This window comes from Zeugodacus cucurbitae, chromosome 5, assembly GCF_028554725.1.
Source record: "Zeugodacus cucurbitae isolate PBARC_wt_2022May chromosome 5, idZeuCucr1.2, whole genome shotgun sequence".
Lineage (NCBI taxonomy): Eukaryota > Metazoa > Arthropoda > Insecta > Diptera > Tephritidae > Zeugodacus > Zeugodacus cucurbitae.
The window spans coordinates 54,984,244-55,003,661 of NC_071670.1; the positions used below are offsets into that span (position 1 = coordinate 54,984,244).

General features: G+C 33.8%; 2 protein-coding genes across 5 annotated transcripts in view; one reads left to right on the top strand and one right to left on the bottom strand.

Annotated features, from left to right (window-relative positions):
* Positions 1 to 706: 706 nt before the first annotated feature.
* LOC105209008 (B-cell CLL/lymphoma 7 protein family member B) lies at positions 707 to 2,189 on the bottom strand. The gene is made up of 3 exons (XM_011179147.3): positions 1,706 to 2,189; positions 1,452 to 1,639; positions 707 to 1,320 (listed from the first exon to the last, which is right to left on the bottom strand). The coding sequence occupies exons 1-3, from the start codon at positions 1,792 to 1,794 to the stop codon at positions 1,199 to 1,201; spliced, it is 399 nt and encodes a 132-aa protein (XP_011177449.1). The 5' UTR covers positions 1,795 to 2,189; the 3' UTR covers positions 707 to 1,198.
* A 325-nt stretch (positions 2,190 to 2,514) lies between these two features.
* LOC105209012 (palmitoyltransferase ZDHHC8) overlaps positions 2,515 to 19,418 on the top strand; it is an 85,609-nt gene continuing 68,705 nt past the window's right edge. For 3 of the 4 annotated variants that reach the window (XR_003752072.2, XR_008471445.1, XM_029038230.2), the window contains exon 1: positions 2,516 to 3,902. Coding sequence is in view for 2 of the 4 variants with exons in the window: in XM_029038230.2 (XP_028894063.1) it covers positions 3,811 to 3,902 (92 nt within the window). In the remaining 2 variants the exon portion in view is untranslated. Of the gene's footprint in view, positions 3,903 to 19,418 lie in introns of all 4 variants that reach the window. The other variant, XM_011179153.3, reaches the window with a different exon arrangement.

The following is a 19,418-nucleotide window of genomic DNA, read 5'->3' on the forward strand; positions in this document are numbered from 1 at the left end:
TAATTCGAACTACTCTAACTAGAAATTCGCCATAACTCGAACTCTTGAATTGGCAATAAAATTGAAATTTCATACAAAATACTTTCCATAACTCGAGGACTGTCTATATTTCGAAGTTTTTTTTTATGGATTATGGTGATTCGAGTTAGGAAAGTTCAACTTTAGTTGAAATAGTTAATCTAGAAACGATTACGGATTCGGAGAGATACTAACTTTACAAAGCATATAAGGACTAACCACCATTACACGCTGACACTGACGTTTACTGTGGCTATTTACAAAAATATTTTTTATACAGCAGCAGTAAATCAAAATTATTTATTAAAATATCAATTAATATAATTACCCCTTTCTCGACCAAATCGAACATAAAATAAAAACATTTTTTTTTTAATTTTTCTTAGAGCAAAAATTGTAATCTTTAATACAAACTTTAATAAATTAATGTTGGTTTTATTCAACTGACAGAGACTTGAAATATGCAGTTTTTTTTTGTTTTTAAGTTACGTACGTGCCTTCAGACAGCCTCGTTGCGTTAACCGTACAATGTGCACGATTGTCGCCATTGCGTGGTATTTATTTATTTTTGTAGGTATTTTATTTATTTTTTATTGTATTTATTTAATGCGGCCCTATAATGCAATTGTCTGCGCGCAGTACCATTAACTAAGAAAATAAAAGTGAGAAAAAAAATTATACAATACAATGAAAATGTCTTCATCATAATCAACACTATTATTAATACGATTGTTACGAGTTCGCCGTGTGCACATACTCCTTCTCCACACACACACACTTGCACCGCATTGAAGTGCATATATTTATATAAATTACATTTTGGAGAAGGATTCCACTTAATACTAGAGTAATGATGACTAAGCTAGGCGCACATTTCATATATGTAAGTAAATTATAAATATTTAATTATAATAAAATTGCTTAAAATTAATTAGTTAGCAGCAGTTACCACAGCGTAGTACAAAGTATTCGTTTTGCTATGCTTACACTCCTCAAATACAATACTACACTGTGGTGTACAAAATATCCATGGAAATTAATTTTTTCTATTTTTTTTAACGTTTTTTCTTCATTAACATAAATTAATTTCAATTCTTGAAAATTGCTTGATTTTCGAGTGTGACTGATTGCGGATTGCAGTGGTTGCGTTACGAACATGTTTAGTTATGAATAATTATAATTAATCACTAGTTTTGAGTCGTTTCACTGGTCCTTCGCTGCCTTGCGAGTTGGAATCCTCAGAAAATGGCATGCTCGAAACAAATTCTGTGGCACCTTGGGAATCGCTCACCATGGAAAAACCTGCGGTATAGTGGGGGGGGAAATGTGTTAAAATGTTCTTACTATTAAACACATGCATTATTTTTGTAAGTTAAAGGAAATAAATTCGAATGCAAACATTTGAACTTATCAGTTTGTGTGCTTCGACTCACAGGTGTTCGAATCTTCCGCAGTCAGGCCGGCGTAGGGCGTTATTTGAGGTGGTGTTGGCGTGCCTTTCTGTGAATTTTCTTTATCACTCTTATTAACGCTGCTCACTTTTTTCTTCTCTGAATTCGATATGGGCACCCATTTGTAAATTTTCATCGTGGTATCACCGATTGTAACCCATTTCTTTTCCCTAAAATTTCAAATTAATTTTCAAAATTAATTGGCACATTTTACTATTAGGTGGTGGCCATCTTACCAATGTCTCACTTTTTCCACTGCATTCATAACACGTTTGATGTCATCTTTAGCTCGGCTACGAGTTTCCGCTCGAACACTACGCGACATTTTCCACTATTTTATACAGTATTTAGGATAATTTGCTAATTTTTTTGGTAATTAAATAGCCAATTTTTCGAAATTTACTGCTTTAACTTGAACGATGTAAACAGAAAACGAAGTTTCGTCGAAAATGGCCGCTAAATGCCGAGTACCACCATATGACAGCTGACCATGCCTTTAAGACGCCTGTATACAATTATTTTTGGTGGTAAACAGATGTATGCGAATAAATAAATTATACTGTTTTTGCATGAAATATTGATATTTAAGTTTTTATTGCAACGATAACAATAAAATATAGTTTAGTAAATTGAAAACTCATTTACAATAGTAAAGGTTGCACGATATTTTTGCGTTTGTTTGCAAGTTGGTTTAAATCTGATATGCAGGGGCCTTAAAACAAAACAAAAAATCAATAAGTTATGCCACTGTCAAAACTGAACGAAACAGAGTGGTTGAATGACAAATTGCTTCTAATTATTTTTTTTAATTTTCTTATATTCATAAAGCCAAATATATTCCATTTAATAGGTCTAGAGGTATTTCAAAATAATATTAAAATATAAATGACATATAATTATTAAAGTTTTTTATTAATTTAATTCAACAAACTCTTAACATGATAGTGAATAACGCTATTATGAGTTTCTTTTCACTGGTTCCATTTAACGATTCGTTGAATATTTTGACATACGTGCAAATGCAGCCCTACAGCCGGAGTGGCAAACAAATATAAGATTTTGTGAGAAATTGTACGAAAACGAGCGATCGAGCGAATGCGTGTGAATATGGAGCGTTGTGAAAATTCTTCAAATTAATAAATAAATTGTACGAAAAACGCGAACAATTTTATATATATGTATTATAAATAACGTGCGAAGTGTGTGTATTATTTCAAAAGTTGTAAGCCGAAAGCTTTTGTATATGCGGTGGTGTAATTTTTTTAGAATTTCTAATTGTGCTGTCAGCTGCAAGGTGTAGCGACACGGTTGAAGAAAAACTCGCTGTCGGTTGCCTATAGCATATACGTGCAGGAAACTCGTCCGTGGTCATTCTCAAGGAGAAAGAGCAAATCCAGCAATGTGAAATTCCAACATATATAAAACAAATATAATTTTATAGTTTTATATCTTAAGAATCGCTGCCAATTCATAACGTTTAAGTGCATAGTTAAACAATGGGAGGCGTAGACGTGAATTACAACAGTTGGAAAATTCAATAAGCGAAAGAAAAAATAATAATGAAAATTGGAAGTGCATCATTTGCCATGTTTCGCAAGGGCAATGTGCGGCAATGGCAAATTGCTTGAAGTGCAATGTGTAGTTGGAAACGAAAATAGTGGAAAGTGTAGAATAAAAAAAAAGCTGAATTGAAATACAAAATAAAAGCTTTACATATATAATACACAAAAAGTCAGGCAAAAAAGTAAAACAAAAGTCGACAACCAGCAATTGACCAACGAGAATTGTTAAATAGCCGTGCGGTGCGCGTCGGACATCAAAGTGGTATGCATAATATTGCTAACGGCGGGATGAAGTGCAATCCGGTTTAGTAGAAAAAAATGTGTGTAAATAAAAAATACACAAAATTTTGTAATACTAAAAGTGTACAATAATAAACGTCTTTTATAAAAAAAAATTAAATACAATACGAATATCATTTGTTCTGCCGAGAAATAGAATAAAAAGTGTATATGCTGATCTTCCTAATAGAAAAATTTTCTCCCTTATATGAACTCATCTACCATTTCTCTGTCATAATTTAAGCACGATTAAAACAAATCACATTGGAAAGCGCACTTTTATCTCGGTTAATGTAAAGAAAGTGTTTTTATTAGTGTATATTCATACAGCTACTTTGCGCTTCCAACTTTTCTACTGCAACAATTGCCGCTTTACTTAATTACAACAGCTGTTACCTCATATCTATTTTATAATTTCAACGTTTGTCTGTGCAAACAAAATCCATTGTACTCAGATAAAACGGGCGAAAATAAATAATTATATTAGTTTAGTAACAGAAATGCCCAAATGCGACATGAAGACTCGCTACATTCCTGCTACATTTGCCTGGATTCTACTGTTATCCACGACGTTCCTCTTCTTTTTCTATCCGTAAGTACAATAATACTTTTTATTATTTTATTTTGGGTGTATATAATGTATTATATGCAAAAAAAAGCAAACATAATTTTGGCACCTACCTTGCTCATGTAAACAATTAGGTCCGCATATCTAGAATAAATACTTGTATAATATCTGCAATTAGATTATAGCTTGATGTTAATATAATTTCATGATTTTTAGTTGTGTTTTCACATTTTCAAGCATTTCTAATATTTCTACTAAAAGCAAACATTTAAATAAACATGTATAAATATTAATGCTGATAAGTAATGCATATTTACATTGTAAAAATTTGGATATTTAACTAATTATGCTAGGTAAACTTGAAAATCGCTAAAGGCGTCAGACGAGTAAATTTGCCAAATAAGATATACAATATATAGAAAAGTAGTGAAGGGGTTTTTATGTATATTATTGAGTAAATATTTACATTACTTTCATACTATGTTCAGTACTACGGCGACACATAGTTGTACTATATGGTATATGTACAAAATAAATACATACACATGGTAAATAGGCGAATTATAGCAAATATTTACAACGTCTTATGAGCAAAGAAAATTATTTGATTTGCAAAGGTTTGTCTGTCTTTTCATTATCTTTTCTTCTGTTTTGCGTATACTCGTAAAATAAATATGTACATATACTTATGTAGGTGTTTTTTTTTCTTTAATGTGTCGTTGTTATGTTGGCGCAGCCAAAATGTCGTCTTTGCAATCATCAATAGCGATAAAAGAAATACTCAAATAGAAAATATCATCTACGTCTGTTGCAACTGAAATGGTATGAATGGTGTAACGACTGTAGTAAATGCCAAAATGTGCATAGTTATAAAATCGTATATCATCAAGTGCAGTACGCACTTTCTGCTTTCACATTTCTTCAGTTTCTCGAACAGCTGCATCAGGCCACGTCTGCGCGTTCTAGCGTGCAAAGCGACAGACAGTCTACGTGTCTGTCTTCGTATGCGCAGCCATAAAAGGCAAATAAGGAGTGGAGTATCTTGCTTTGGCATCCGGCTAATGGCCATATGTGGAAGGAAGCAAGAAGCTAAGTTATGCGGTGTGTGTACATAAAGAGAGTTTACTGTTATAGTGTGTGCTAAATAAATTTTGCAGAATTTCTAAAGTAATATTTGCAAAGCACTTAATTCCAAAGAGTTAAATGCCATTAAATATTTGAATTTGCTTTAAAAAAAATTCTTTATAATTAATTTTTTGAAAATAATTCACTTTAATTAATATTTGATAACAATCTCAAATCTAATCTTTAAAGCGCATATAATTAAATTTGAAAACAAAATGTTTTGAATAGTTAATACTCTCTTTTCCAAATAATAATTTTTCATTATTAAGCTTTATAATACCAAATACTTGCACACGTGTGTATGTGTAACATAAATAAAACTTAACCACTCAGCAGTTGCGTTTAGAAAATTTCCGACTGCAATCTCCAACTATTTCAGCTGTGATTAATAGCCACCCCAACACAAACAAATATTTGTATATACAGTCATACATACGTAGGAATAAATGCATAGTTTCAACTAGTATGTAACTAAAAATACTCGACTCAGTGTTATATTTTATCTCGCTTCGCTAGACATTGCATGGAGTCATTATCACGGGTTTATTGTAACATTGCTTTTGCAAGGGTATTTATCAAGCATGTTTTGTTTTATTATTTTCTTTTATTTTATTTTATATATATGCAATTTCTCAGGCACCACATTTTTGAACAACTACAAGCATATATACACAGATATCTGAAATTCCATATTTATCTAAAATTTTGCCTTATCTGCTTTTCAGTACATATGTTTATTTTTGTATTTCTTCTTCATTCCCATTCCTTTCACTAGTTCTTACATAATTATCTCAACTATTTTGTGAACACTATAAACTATTTTGTAGTAGTTTTATTAGTAGTCTATTAGTAGTAGTAGGGTTCATCAATCACCAGTTGATCGCAAATAATATGGCTTTAAATCTAAATGTTGTTTGATAACGATATTTAACACCATTAAGTCATGGCAATACAAACTAAGCATTGGTTTTAACTTGTAAAATGTTATATGTTCAGCTAAATTTATCTGCAATTTTTCGAGGTTAGTTTTAAGTGTGCACCAACCGTAGTAAAAATATATATTTCTTATATATATTGCTTTCAAGTTACTAATACAAAAATTCTCAGAATAAAGTGCTCACCTGTGTGCTTTATCAACTTCCTGTCTTTCTCCAATAATTTTGAAAGCCTCTTATTGTTGTTGTTAATTATGTGAATTTGAGTCTGTTCTAGTTACTTAGACTTCACTGTCTGAGAAACTATGGGCTATAGCTTAAGTGTAACCCATTAAAAATTAGACAATTATCTGGTATGTAACCGGTTAACCGGTTAGTATTATTCGATTAGTCGCAATGTTACGACTATTCGAATAATCGTTCTACTACGGTTATTCGAATAGTTATGCTGCTGCGACTATACGAATAATTGCTCCGCTGGGATCACTTGAATAAATGAAAATTGTTTGAAATCCAAGCAGCCTTTGATTTTTGTTTGTTTTTATTTGTGAAAATGTCAATTGTTCGCATTTTTCATGAGTTTCATATTTTCAATAAACAAAGAAATTTAATGAACTTACACTATTCGAATAGTCGACAACGAACGGTTAACCGAATAGTCGAAAATTAGCGGTTAATCGAATAGTCGAGGACTGACGAATATTATTCGAATAATGCCCTATTCCGTTAATTCGGTTAGTCGATTAGTCGAATACCAAGAGCTCTAATATGTACTATCGAACTAGCAAAAATAAAATCAAGTTTTTGAAAGTGTCACACTGGTATAGCCCCTTATTTCTAAAGTTTCTCATGAAGAATAAACGTTATTTTTGCTAGGAAAAAAATTAATTGATTATTTCTCTTTTAATTAAGTGTCTCAAGTTTAATGTTTGCTCGAAAATTATCCGGTATAAATCAATAATCTATTCCACCAGAGACAACATAAACCGAGTGGTTTTTATATCATGATTGGTGCGAGGTTGAGATAAAGACAAAAAATTTTGGGCTCTTGAAAAATAAGTATTTTATAGTAGAGCTTAATTGTGGCTACTTTCCAAGAGCTTTTTCTATAGGCTGGGCTAGACGCCAAGTTACAGGTTCTATGAAAAATTTTGACCGAAATCAAGACATTTGTGGTTGTTGTAGCGGAAGAAATTATTTATTTAAATTAGCGAATTCGATTTCGATACGATACAGATTTTCGATCGAAAATCATTGAATCCGTCAATAAACTGCTTTACCACAAAGTGAGAGCGTAAACATGTTTTATCGACCTTTATCGACAAATTTGATAAACTGTCTGTGCTTTTTGTTTTGTTAAAAAAAAAATTAATTCGCCTGAGGCTCTTTGAGAAAACTCTTTCGCTATTTCGAGTGGGCAACTTTATATCACTTTTAAACATCTTTAATTTATTTTTGTTAGTCCGTTTTTGTCTCTAGTCTCTAAAATACCCATTTAAAACATGATTTAGTCCGTCAACAGTAATTATTTAGATAAAAACTTCCAAATTGTTTATTTATTTTACATTTTCGCAACTCATTCACCAACGGATAGATGGCGACCAAAATTTTCGATTTTGCGGATTCAATGATTCCGTAATTAGCGACATCTATTAGCCGCGGAAAGCATTTTTTCGAGTCGGTAAGTGAGTTCAATGTGAACGTAAATTTCATTTTCGATACGGATTCAATGATTCCGACGTAAAATTTTTCGATCGAAACGGGTTCAATGATTAGGCCCATTAATTTAAAGGAGTGCTACCGAGTCTACATCCCTAGGTCGTATAAAATCCGGCTCCAGTCATGTTACTGACAGTCTGGGGAGTGATACGACAGTAATGTGATATGCTTCCAAAACAACCGTCCTTGATGGAATCACTACTTTTTTCGCATTTATTTCTAAAAAAATAATTTTATGACGAAAGTCCACTAAGGCACCTTTCACATTCGTGATTTTTTTGCAATTTGCTGATAATCCCAACTGCCAGTTCGTCAAAAGTTTCTTTCCAATTACGTATGAGTAATAATATTAATTTTTATTACCAGCAGTTATTTCATTACAACTAAGTTAAGTACGTGCTCGAGATGTCAGCACAGCACCTGTGCAGTTAGCTATGTATTCACGTGTATACCTGAATGTTTGTATGCATGTTGAGCTCATTCAGTCTGATCCACTTTGTGTAAATAGTAAAACATTTAATTATACTCATGCTGATTACTATCTGGATAAATATATATTTATATTTATGAAGCTAACAGTGGGGCAAAATGACAAACACGAAAGCACAATGAATTTAAGTGTCATCGGTGCAAAAAAAAAAATCATACAATAACAAAAATAATAAAATGCACGATAATATTAAAAATTAATACATGCATATTTATAAAGTATTTAGGTTTGTGTGTGTTTGTATACATATCCATTAACCATTGTTAAACAAGACAAACGATAACATGACAACAACTATGTTAATTGTTGACTGCTTTGTTATAGTAACAGTGGCAAAATAGTATAAGAGCAACTGTCGTGTTTATGAAAAAATAAAATAAAATAAAAAAATATAAAAATGAAAAAAAAAAAATAAAAAAATATAAAAATGAAATACTGAAAAAAAAAAATAAAAATAATGACTTCGCTGGAAATGTCAACAACAATAATAACCGCAAAAAATATATTTTTTAATCGTTCTTCTTTTGCATTTTGCACAACAGCAGTCAGTCAGCATGAATTCACATGTGCATAGTTTTGTTTGTATGTCTGCCTAGTCGGTTGAGATGTTAGATAGTGAATCAGCTAACAAACTGGCCGACAACTCATTGCCACCACAATCTGAGCACAATCCATGCAAGCGCAAACCAAACATACATACATAACTACATGTGTTGAGATACAAATTTATTTATTTATTGAGGAAATAATGAAAATCGAAACCATGGCAAAAGCATATGCACCAACAACATACAAACATACATACATGCAGTCATACAGAAATATGTCGGTAGAACCGAAAACAGTAACAGTAACAATAACAGTAGTGTCTAAAGCAGTTACAATAACACAGTGTGTGTGAATAAAAAAAACAATAACAAATGTAATAACAACTGAAAAATCAATTACAGCGCAAATGGCAAATTGCAAAGATGTATGTATGCGTGTTTTTGTATGCAAATTGAGTCAGCAAACAGCAGTGGCAAGTGCAATAATTATTATTAATTATTCAAAGTAAATATTCAAATTACAAATATTAAAATAAAATTAATAATATTGACGTAATTGAAAGCGCTTTGTGAAAATAATTTAAAATATAAAATAAATACACAACAAATTATATAAATACTATTTCTATTTCCGGCTACAACATTTTGTGTGAAAAATTGCTTGTTTACATGCATATATGTCGTGCGATAAATATTTGGTTACCGGTACTAATTATTTTCTTTCATTAATTTTTTTTTTTATTTTTTTTTCGAAAATAATTTTTTCATTTATGCTAAAAAAAACAATTGCAAAGCTAACAAGTTAGTTTATTTGTGAATCTACCATATTTTTGGTTCAAAATTAAATTTTCCTTTTTTACTTTTTGGAAAACGTTCAGAAATTAAATTCGAAGAAAATATCGAGAAGATGTGTATAAACATCTGCTTCGTTGTGTATATTCATAACTAGAACGTCTTACCTTTTGTTTAAAGATTTTTACGCTAAATCATTGTTTAATTGATATGTATGGTACATTTTATGCTATTCATTTGCCATTAATCACTCCCTCTGGATCTAGTATATGTATATATTTTTGTACATATTTTCTAAGAAGAAAATTTTCTCTAACATCTAAATTGACAAGACTGATAAAATTTGCTATTTTTTGGCGAAATAAATACATAAATAAATACAGATCCAGGCTGAAAGCGTAATGCCAATGATTGGATGAAGTCGTATACCTCCATTAAAAACGTTTTTTTCTACACGAGGTACATATGTTAAAAAAATAACGGGATTTTTTTTTATAAAATTTATCATTCGTCTATATATTCGTCTTTAAAATAATTCCCATTCGATATTATGCACTTATGCCCGATTTTATTCCAAACATCGAAACGCTTCTCCAACTCTATTTTTTCTCTGCTTGTAAAACGCCGGCCCTTTGGAACACACGGAGTCACGTCTGGCGAATACGGACGCTGGGGCATCCTTACAGTATTGTTTTTGGCCAAGAATTCACGAAAAAGCTATGAAATGACAGTTTTTAAAATACGAAAATATTTATAACTTCCGGAGCATGTATATTATATTAATAACAAGTAAGGAAGGGCTAAGTTCGGGTGTAACCGAACATTTTATACTCTCGCAATTTATTTATTGAACTTTATTGATATTATATAATACACAATTTGGACCACATATTCGTCATATATATCGTATAAAGTCCATTGAAAGTTGGAAACCATAATAAACCGATTTCGGTGATTTTTAGAATGGGGCTGCCACACTATAAATGCAGTATTTATGCGAAGTTCTGTTCCGATATCTTCACTAGTGCTTACTTTATACATATATTGTAAAGTAAACGATTCAGATTGTTTTCAAAGTTCTAGTATATAGGAAGTAGGCGTGGTTGTGAAGCGATTTGGCCTATTTTCACAACATATCATTGGGATGTAAGGAAACTATTACAAACCAAGTTTCATTGAAATCGGTCGAGTAGTTCCTGAGATATGGTTTTTGACCCATAAGTGGGCGACGCCACGCCCATTTTCCATTTTTCAACCTAACTTTTGTATGGGAGGTGGGCGTGGTTATGATCCGATTTCTTTCATTTTTGGACTGTATTGGGAAGTGGCTAAAAAAAAACGACTGCAAAAAGTTTGGTTTATATAGCTCTATCGGGTTGCGAAATATGTAAAAAAAACTTAGTAGGGGTCGGGGCCACGCCCACTTCCCCAAAAAAATTACATCCAAATATGCCCCTTCATAGTGCGATCTTTTATACCAAATTTTATTTCCATAGCTTTATTTATGGCTTAGTTATGGCTCTTTATGTCTTTTCGGTTTTCGCCATTTTGTGGGCGTGGCAGTGGTCCGATTTTGCTCATTTTCGAAAGCATCCTTCCTATGGAGCCAAGAAATAAGTGTGCCAAGTTTCAGCAATATATCTTAATTTTTACTCAAGTTACAGCTTGCACAGACGGACGTCCGGACGGATGGACGGACGGAAGGACGGACAGACAGACATTCGGATTTGAACTCCACTCTTCACCCTGATCACTTTGGTATATATAACCCTATATCTAACTCGTTTAGTTTTGGGTGTTACAAACAACCGTTATGTGAACAAAACTATAATACTCTCTTTAGCAACATTTGTTGCGAGAGTATAAAAATTATTTACCAATTTAATTTTTGGACAATTGAAAATTTTCAAATTCCCGTTATTTTTTTAACATACCTTAATTAAGGTAGCTAAAATAAAGGGTTTTTCAAAAGTGACGCTACAAAAGTAGGCCGATAGGGAGGGACGCCATATTTTTTATCGCACTTTTTTACATTTCTCTTCAGTAAAGTTTGACATTTCATCATGGAAAGATAAACGATCAAACGAGTCGAAATTATTAAAATTTACTACCGAAATTGGTAGTCAGTAGTCCCAACTTTAAGAGCGCTACGTCTAATTTATGGTCGTCATAACCTCCCTGTTAGAACAACAATTGAGCGTTTAGTGGAAAAATTTGAATACACAGGTACCCGTGCCGCTAGCGCTTCAATTAAGAAAGACCCAAATCAGTCTCTCACACGTCGTTCTCATGCGTTGGACATCTCTGTGACGTTGTTGTGCCGAATTTTGCGAAAAGATCTTGGCCTATATCCTTACAAGATCAATTTGACCGGATTTTCATCGAAAAATCCTCTTTTGCGATGAGGCTCATTTCTGGTTCAATGGCTTCATCAATAAGCGTTATTGGTCAGGCAGCAATCTACATATGCATGCATACTCCATGAGTCACCATTGCATTTCTAAAAATTACGGTTTGGTGCGGTTTATGGGCCGGTCATTGGGCAGTACTTCTTCCGAACGTGGAATTGCAATTGTATCAGACAATTTATGCTTGAAAACCGTCGAAAATTGGGTTCATTGTCGTCTGGACTTCTGTAAGCGTGCCCGTGATGGCCATGCAAAAGAAATCCAGTTCCATATATAATGGCATCGAATGTACTTTTCATTGCCATTCAAAACTGTGTAGCGGTTCTGATTGAAAACCCCTTTATTTAACATTTAGACAGGGTTACAGGGTTTTCCATTAAAAAAATGTTTTGATCTGCTAAATTTTATATTTTATTCTATGGTAGCACTGAGTACAATAACTTTGAAAAAATTTAAGATTTTTCAGCCATACCTCCCCCGTAGTAAAAAATTCAAAATCAGGAAAGCAATTTTGATTTTTATATAAGAAACGCTTTTCAGAAATAAATATTTAATTTTAAAAGTCTTGTGAAATTATTTTATTATAATTATTTTGAAATTAACAAATATACATATATGTTTTTTTGGTAATTTCATAAGTTTATTTCTCTATGTAAGCAGAAAATTATATGTTAACATTGGTTTAACTAAGCTTTGCCAATAAAAAAATATATATATATTTTCATTAAGGCTAGTTCATGCATACATATGCTTACCTATGCCTCATCATCATATAAATCTACCGAATAAATAAAAAAAACGGTAAACCCAGTCATATCTTATCGAACTGTCATATATATACAACAACAACAAGCGATTTTTCAGTGGAAGCATACATACACAAAATCCAATGTAAATGCCAATTTTCCAATGCTGATAAGAATTTAATTTTATGTTGCCATAATGACCGCATCGACATATGGTCGGACAGTCAGCAATCGAATCGATGACTAAACCCAAGAGTCGATATATATGTATGTACATAAACCATACTAAATGCCATGCGACAGTAAAAAATTAGCACTAAACGCCAGCGAGTATGTCATAAAACAATTAAAACGACAGCGGCGATAGCAATGTAACCGAAGCAAAAAGTCAACAACAACAAAACCAACTGAAAAGCAAATAAAACATATCCCAGAAAATACGGTTGGCATTGCATGCTCACTCGGCTGTCAAGTGAGCAGAACAACGCGAAAATTGCCAAACCAAACATATGAATGTTTGTAAGTGTGTGTGTGTGTATGGGCATACATTTGCGCCCAGCAACAAAGCCAAAAAACCAATTGTGTGGTATTAAATGAAAATTGTATGCTTTTTTCGTTTGTGGCATTTGTGTGTGTGGAGCCGTGCCGGCTTATGCGTGGCGTGCCTGCACATGTCAACGAGTTTGTCACAAAAAGTGTCGACCTCTTCGGAGGGCCGCACAGTGGAGAATACATGGCAGAGGCAGAGGAGCGAATCATATGACAACAGGAATTAACACTGGACTTGTGTGTGCCAACAACTGGTTGCTGCTCCAAAAGAACATCAACACAAAAAACACAAAGAACAACAAAAACAACATTTGTATGTACGAGTATGTAATTGTATGGCAGTTCCGCTCGTCAGTTTACGTGTCACAAAATGCCATTACTTTTGACTCACTGTGACACCAGCCATGCAGGCAGGCAGGCAGTCAAGCAGCCCCAGTTGAGGCGCTTAAGACGCACTTGCAACCGCACAACACCAGCGCTACAGCCGTGCTTCCGCTTCACCTTTTGTGGCGCTTTCAATGTTTGCGCTGTTTGCGCTGTGCTGTTATTTTTGCTGACGACATGACCATCAACTGGTCATCTTTCCATTCAATTCTCTGCACTTTCATTTCATTCGGTTTTCGCGCCGCCTTTTACTATTCGCCTTTTTGCACTAGTTTGCTCTTTTTGCTGTTGTTGTTGTTGTTGTTGTTGTTGCTTTAAACATTTCAATGTCACCTTAGTCCGAAGCGCAAGCAGCTGACTTGACTTTCTGATGGACGTAACACAATGCTCGTTTCCAGGCAGCCACACACACTCGTTCGTACGCGTGCGTTCGCCTGCATGTGCTCTGTTGATTTTTGACCCTGGCCTCGGCGACGTTCAATAACGATTCAAATGTAAAGGCGACAATTAAAGCTCTGCATGAACGCAAACTCATTTCCCCTTGGGTGTAAGAAGTTCGTTCAGCTGGACTAAGCTGATTTTTTAGAAAATGTCAGTAGTAAACAGGGTGGCCAGTTTGAGGTGTAAATTGTGGTTCTTGTAAAATGAAATATAATAGTTGGCTTTGGTAATCGTTCAGTAAGGTGTTAGAAAGACTGACAATTTTGTGATTTGTTACTCAGTATTGATTGAGCACGCGTCAAAGGTGGACACCGGCAAAGAGAAAGCAGAGTTAACGCAAAGAGACCTCATGGACCGAACTTACATCTGCAAAACGCTACGGAATCGCAACCAAATCGATCCAATTAGGAAGAGGATGGTTACTGGCGGCCGTAATGGTCGTGGTCGTTCGCGGTGATCCGGCGCAAACGGTGTCCCAGTCAGGATTGACGTTCAGGCTGATTTTGTAATTTTTTTTGCGGGACCGGCAGGTGATCATCTCACATGAGCTGATTCGCCACGACAAAGCTGTTAAGACCGTCTGAAAGAACCTATCACACAGAAGCAAACAGCTTTGGCCAATAGGAATGCAATTGTGTTCCATCAGAACAACGCCGGGCCTCACATAGCTCCTGGAGGACTGGGAGGTTCTTACGCATCTACCTTGTTGTCCGGATCCAGCGCAAAGGGATTACCACCTATTGCTATCTATGGCGAATGATATTGCTGGTAAAAAATTCCAGTTTGTTCCAGTTATTTTCCAATAAGTTCGATTTTTTCTATGATAGTGGCATTATGGAATTATTTTCCAAAAGTCATCGTGGTCCAACCTCCAATTTAATACAAAAATATGTCCTAGCCTCCATATTCGCCAGGCTTGGCTCCGTGCGGGTTTCCAATTTTTAAAAATAGAGAAAAATTAAAAGGCCGTCGTTTTACAAGATTGCGATAAATCGCATAAAGAGTCTAAGGATATCCTAAAAATGGAGTTTTAGAAGTGTTTCTAGTATAAGTGCTTTATATGGAATAGAGACTATTTTGAAGGCGAATGAAATAATATTTTTTTCAAAAGACGAAAATTCCCGTTATTTTTTGAACACCTAACCTACGAGGTAGGCTAACCAATAATTCGAAAATACATTTTTTTTATAAGTTTTTACTGAAGTAATTTAATTTGTCTTTGAGAAAAAAATATTATGAATTAAAATCTCGTTAGAATTGTCTGTTGGAGAACGGAAACACATATGTACATATTTATATAGTTAGTTAACGCTAATGAGATATCTGTGAGGCATCCGGTGATGAGAAGTTAATTAAAAGAAACAAAAACTTATTCAACTCTCACAAACAAATACATACATACATATATACACACGAGTATATATTCTAATTGTCAGAGTAGATTTCAACTTTTTACTAGCTTTAATGCCATCAGCGTCACAACTAACAAGATTCCATTAACCGTGCAATGCCTTTGCTCTACGATTTAAATAAAACTTCACAAAATGATTTCATTCATCAATTTTGAATTGCTGGAAAAACGGAAATGCTATTAGGTATGCTTTTTTTCTTTCACTTTTCTGCAATTATCTTTTTTATATGGAATTCGCGAATAAAAAGTAATTGTCCAAATTGAATGTCAGTCAGTCATTTTATGCCGTCCATCAGTTGGGTAATTCAATCTGTCTGTATTTGAACACTCAATTACTAATTCAAAAGAACAATTGATGATTACATAAAAGTAAAAATAATTTCATATAACAACAACAACAACAACAACGACAACAACAAAAATAACATCAAAGTAGTGATTAATGTGATTGCTTTACGGTTATGGTGGCGCGAGATTTGTTAGCTGAGTGTCGATGACAAAGTGCCCGGGCGACGACGACAACGGCGACGATTATTGGTAGCTCACGAGCACACATCGAAGAGGCAATAATGACTTCTGCTACTGCTGACAACCGGTTGGTAGTGCAGCAAGCGGGTGGTCTCTGATAAATAACACTTGTTGTTGTAGTTGGTAGCACCAATTTTCATGGCCAACCGATAAATTTTCGTATGGCTTTTGTTATAAGTGACCATGAGTACATTAAATAAATATTGGGGGCTTTAATGTGTGATTGCTGTGGAAGAGTGTTGTTTATATACATACATACATATGGGAAGGGTAATTTAAGAATGCTGGAGATTTCTGCTCCAAAAAATTCGGATATCTAAGAATTTTAGAAAATTTCCAAAATGGTTTGGAGAGTTTTCAGTATTGAGGTCTTGGTATACCAATCTTATGTCCATCCAGTTGTTACTTATTCGTCAGATTGATCTCACTGTAACTTTTGTAAGACCTCAGAAAACTAATATCAACTTCCGTGATGCGTATGTTGAAGGCACCATTTCCGCTCTATGATCTATAATAAGGTTAAAGAAATTTGGATAAAATGTTTAAAATCATATTTTTTTTATTTTTTTTAGTTTTTATGTAAACAATTACTGATGACGAACTAAAGTATATTTTAAATGGATATTTTAGAGACAAGAGACAAAAATAGACTAACAAAAATAAAATAAAAATTGTTTAAAAGCGATATAAAGTTACCCCTCGAAATAGCGAAAGAATTTGCTCAAAGAACCTCAGGCGAATCAAATATTTTTTTTTTTTGAAGAAAGCTCACAATAGTTAAAGGTCAGTTTTATTTTTTTTTTAACAAAGTAAAAAGCACGGACAGTTTATCAAATTTGTCGCATTTGCCGATAAAGGTCGATAAAACAGTTTTACGTTCTCACTTAGCGGTAAAGCAGTTTAACGACTGAATCTATGATTCAATTTAAGCCATTTCTCAGATCGCTCAGTTTTCTTTAAAGCAATCGAGTCCTTAGATACCTAATTTCAACTGGTATAATTGCTTTTCATTCAATCGTATTCGATTATACCAATTATTTGTTCGTTTCGACACTGATATAATTGGTTTTTATTTCATACATATTATATTATAATAATTTATTGTATTTATACCAGTTTCATGTTCGATTCGCCACTGACATTGGCATTGCTTTCAATCTCTATTAGATTACATCACTCTTCATAACTCTGGTGATCTTGGTAGCATTATATTAGTGCTACAGTTATCGGATTTTGTTCAAATATGCGCCGTTTCGTTCGATAATCTGTTTCCAACTAGCCGCCAACTTCATAAGCCCCCCTCCTTATTTAAGAAGAACTCGGACAGCCACTTTTAAAAAACTTCTTTGCCAACCATTACATAGCTTATGTTAATAAAATAATAATGGCTTATCGAACTATCCCCGTAGATAATTATACATCTACATATCGACAATTGCAAACCGAACTACCATTTTGTATAAATAATTAATTTATCAAAGTGGTGGCAGGAAGACTAAGAGCTATGCAGGTGTTCAATTATTTAATTGCTGTGTGCCTCTTATAGACCAAACGTGGCTTTCTTCCGGCGTTGCGTCAAATGTGTGGCATAAACTTTATCCGGCCGAACACTCGGGGTTTATAAGTGTGAAATGCATTTGTATGTGTGTATGACCAAAGCAAAAGAGGAACAAAGTTAACGAAAGTGAAAATTAACTAATCGAAATAGCTAATATACATACATATGTGTATGTATGTGTGAGTGTTAAGAGTGTCGAGGGTGATTCGAGATGTAATCACAATAAAATGGAGGATTAAATTAAATTAAACGAAATCAAATTAAATTAAACTTGAACAAAGCGTTAACTACTACAAAAGTTGAATGCATCAGAAAAAAGTGGCAGCTAACGGTAGTCTCAGAGGGGGGAAGAATAAAAAACTTTGCGCCAAGCGCTTTCGTTCGCTGAGCAGCCGCACCAGCAGTGAAGGTCACACCTTGGTGGATTGACTGCTTGCTGCATGCACCCAGGAAAACGAGCTGCTAACTATGTTATGTGGTTTTTGTTGTTGTTTAAGTTGCACTGCATTATGACGAGCAGCAAAACGCGGCAAATTTCAAATAAACTGCACTTGAGTGTTTTATGCGCTACTACTGGCAATCAGCACATGAAGCTCATGCAGCACAAAAACAAAATATATATACATAAGTAGATGTGTTGCTGCGAGTGCGGGTGATGGCAACTCCAACCGCTGTTGCCGCAAAAAGTTTCCAAAATGTGGCATTGTGCTAAATTTCGCGGCGTTGGCGGCAACAACAACAACAACTGTTGGTCATGTGTACACCGCAAACTTTGTGTGCGCAACGCAATCAACTGCGAAAGGATACACATGACACACACGCACTCATACAAACAGACATATATATGTATATTATATATTATACCAAAGTTACTTGCAACAAAATTTATGTTGCACGTATTCACATACGAGTATGAGAAAAAATTCATCAACTCACCAACGCAAATTTCTGTGTGGAGTGTAACCTTGAAAATTCTATTAGGTTTCACCCATATAGATGTATGTACCAAAACACTTGTTCAACTTAATTTGCGCACTTCTACTAGGATATTGCACTTTTAGCGCAGCTAATATATGCAATTAGACATTGTAATCGCACACGGTTGTACTTCAGCATGTTTCATAAATTTCATTTATTTTATAAAAGTTTTGCAGTGTTTTTGGATTAAAAAGTGTAGCATTACATTTGAAACTAATTTGTAATATTACTGTGACATTTAAATGTAATATTTGTATTTTTTACTTTGCGAAAATTGAATTTTCATGCGTTATAGGATTACATTTTTAATCTATTGAATGAAAGAAGAAATATAATAGCCTTTTTAACCCGGAAGCTAATTGAAGCTAATTAACCGGTCTCTGGTCGATTAAAACGCTTATTAAGATCGATTTACCATACAAAATAAAAAATCAACTTTAATTTTTAATTGAATTTTAATCGACTTGAAAATGAAATGCAACTCTGCGACAAAGACCGTATTTGTAATTATATATACGTTCTTTTTTCTGTGATTGACTGTATTTTTTATAAAAACAAGTAAGGAATGGCTAAGTTCGGGTGTAACCGAACATTTTATACTCTCGCAATTTATTTATTTAACTTTATTTATATTATATAATATACAATTTGACCCACATATTCGTCATATATATTGTATAAAGTCCATTGAAAGTTGGAAACCATAATATTAGGTTAGAAGCACCGATGTCCTCATGTTCGATTAATGGGGCCTTGAAAACCTATGGTCTGATTTCGGCGAATTTTAGAATGGGGCTGCCACACTATAAAGGTAGTATTTGTGCAAAGTTCTGCATCGATATCTTCACTCGTGCTTACTTTATATATAGTAAACTAAACGATTCAGATCGTCTTCAAAGTTCTGGTATATAGGAAGTCGGCGTGGTTG

What these genes read in the sequence shown, in the direction of transcription:
- LOC105209008 (XM_011179147.3), bottom strand. Translation starts at nt 1,794, where the DNA reads ATGTCGCGTAGTGTTCGAGCGGAAACTCGTAGCCGAGCTAAAGATGAC. An exon ending in GTGGAAAAAGTGAGACATTG is followed by an intron (nt 1,640 to 1,705) that starts GTAAGATGGCCA and finishes TTGAAATTTTAG; the next exon opens with GGAAAAGAAATGGGTTACAA. An exon ending in TGCGGAAGATTCGAACACCT is followed by an intron (nt 1,321 to 1,451) that starts GTGAGTCGAAGC and finishes ACTATACCGCAG; the next exon opens with GTTTTTCCATGGTGAGCGAT.